Source organism: Petaurus breviceps, unplaced genomic scaffold (assembly GCF_028583685.1).
Source record: "Petaurus breviceps papuanus isolate PSGF00001 unplaced genomic scaffold, PetGlider_PUasm1.0 91041, whole genome shotgun sequence".
In the NCBI taxonomy this organism is placed as follows: Eukaryota; Metazoa; Chordata; class Mammalia; order Diprotodontia; family Petauridae; genus Petaurus; species Petaurus breviceps.
This window is the reverse complement of record NW_027187400.1, coordinates 40,041,825-40,044,366: the sequence shown is the minus strand read 5'-3', so window position 1 is coordinate 40,044,366 and position 2,542 is coordinate 40,041,825. Positions and strand designations below refer to the sequence as shown.

The 2,542-nt window shown below is 51.4% G+C and overlaps 1 protein-coding gene across 4 annotated transcripts in view; it reads left to right on the top strand.

Annotated features, from left to right (window-relative positions):
* SAMD11 (sterile alpha motif domain containing 11) overlaps positions 1-2,542 on the top strand; it is a 38,514-nt gene that overhangs the window by 26,844 nt on the left and 9,128 nt on the right. For all 4 annotated transcript variants that reach the window (XM_069078385.1, XM_069078383.1, XM_069078382.1 and 1 more), the window contains one exon: positions 1,242-1,366. In XM_069078385.1, the coding sequence (XP_068934486.1) occupies positions 1,242-1,366 (125 nt within the window). The remainder of the gene's footprint in view (positions 1-1,241; positions 1,367-2,542) is intronic.

Here is a 2,542-nt window from a genome sequence, read left to right as displayed (position 1 = left end):
CTCTCTCTCTCTCTCTCTCTCTCTCTCTCTCTCTCTCTCTCTCTCTCCCTCTCTCTCTCCCTCTCTCTCTCCCTCCCTCCTTCTTCCTTTCCCTCTCCCTCACCACCCCCATGCCCAGCTTGGGTTTCTGTAGAGTATCCTGCTGTCTCCATCTATCTGTAAATATATGCTCAGTCTGATTAACCCTGAGGAAATAAAGCAAGGACCAGGAAGGCGTTACAAATACCTATTTATTATAAGTAAATAGGCCTGCCTGGGAGTAATTCTTATGCAAGACAGTGGCTGGAATCGAGCTGTAATGAATGACACCTGTCACTTCAGGTGAATGAAAACTTCCAGTCCCAGAAGTAAACATGTGTATGCGTATTTACACATGTGTGTGCATGCATGTGTGCTTGTGTTAACACATGCGTGTGTTCATATATGTGTGTGTGATCGGCTGTGACCTCTGTGCAGTTTGTCTCTATGGGAGTGTGTGTGTTGGTCTTTGGACACATCTATGACTCTGTGTGTTTGTGTATGTTGGTGACTTTGGGCTCCTGGGCCTGCATGTTTGTGTTATATATGTGTTTGTGAGTGTGTGACTTTGTGTGACTTGGCCCGTATCTACAGGTGATTGGCTGTCCTAGAAATGCCCCTTGTCTTTTTCTGACCCAGAGGGTTGATTCTGGAAGGGCTTCTGGATCTATTTCCCATTTGCCAGTTTGGGAAATGAGACCCAGAGTGGTGATTTGCCTGGAGCCCCCTGGCTGGCTGGGGACTGAGAATCAGAGCCCAGGCCTTCTGGCACCTAGCCATACATACATTTATTCATCCCATAACCATGAAGTGAGCCCCTACTGTATGCTTGGCCTTGAGACCACCTCTGGAGACTTAGGCCTGGCTGGCTGAGTGGCCTGGGAGTTTTCCAGGGTGGATAGCCTAGAAAAAACAGCCTTTTCTTCTTCAGGCTTTGTGTCTTCAGGGCCCCAGCCCCTCCTGGTCCGCGCCCGCGCCTGTTCCTCATTCCTGCTTCCTACTTTTTATCAACCCCATCCTTCCACTCCGCCATCCAAAAGCCAGGGGAAGGAAAGTCTTCCTTTGTGTCTACACACAACCTCCCTCTCTCTCCCTCTCTCTCACACACACACACAATACACATACACACACATGCACACACATGCGCACACACTCCAGGCTCACGCAGCAGCTAGCCAGTGAGCTGATCTCCTCTCACCTGGTCCTTCTTCTTCCCCATGCAGCCGCGACAGTGACCTCTCCACCATCATCTCCAATCTGCACCAGAGCCGTCACCTCGTTATGCCTGAGCGCCAAAGCCGCTGTGAATTCCAGAGAAGCAGTGTTGAGATTGGCCTCGGTCCAGCAGGTGAGAGGGCCAGTACCCAGAGGGTTCAGGGTCTGGGTCAGTCATGGAGGTGGAGTAAAGGTGTCTGCTCTCTGTGCTCCAAACCCTGGTGGGGAAGGCTCGGGAGGATGCCATCCTCGGAGGCTGCCTTTGAGACCCACCGTTACTTCCAGGCTACAGGCCTAGCCCTGACCAGCAGGCTCCAGAGATACATGAAGCTGAGGACTCTGAGGGACACACACACACACAGGCATAGACAAAAACAGGGAACAAGCTAAATTGGCCAGATGCCTGCTGACACTTACAGATGCACAGAGATATATGGAGATACACAGATGTTGACCAGCCAGTCACATACCCTTACTCATGTACATGAATACACCCCCATATCTCTATTCAACCCAGAGGAAGGGAAAGGCTATCCCTGTGAGTGGCCTCAAGTCTCAGGAGCACACTTTCCTTGGAGAAGGCTATAGGGAAGTTTGGGAAATTGAGGAGATGGGGAAGCCCACTGGGGGAGCAGGAGAGGAAGATGAGGGGATGCAGGGACAATGTGGGTGCTGCTAGTTGGCTCCCTCTGCCTTAACATCTCTGGGATTGAGAGGATGGAAGTCTCAGGGAATGGAAAGTGTGGGGAAGAAGAACCAAGGGGACAGAAGGAGACTGCCCCTTTGGGGTCCTTGTGGGGGCCTGGGGAAGGGTAGAGAGGTGAGCCTCTCCCTCTTGAGGAGCTTGGTGAAAGACAGGTGCTCAGACACAGTAGGGAACAAGGAGAGATGATCTGGTAACTCTTTGGAGGGAATTTGAGAGAGGTAAAAGTGTCTGGGCCGTAACTGACTGATTTTTGCAGGGCAGAGGAAAATGGGGATCAAAAGTAACTGAGCCTGGGAGATTGGGTGGATGGTTGGGTCTGGGGGCTTCCTCAGCCTGAGCTGTTCTGTCTCCATTACTCTGATTTCCCCCACCCATCATAGTCCCTCCCTCTATACTTTGGGACCTGTCTTCCCTACTTCTCTCTATCTCTGTCAGTCTCTCCATCTCTCTCCATTGATCTCCATCTCAGACAGATGTTGTCTGTCTTTCTTTCTCTGACTTTTGCTCTGCCTTTGTATCTCTCTCCCCACTTCATTCTGTCTCTGCCTCTATAGCTGGGGGAAGCCTCTGTCTTTGGTGGCTGGGGTGGGATGGGGGGGGAAA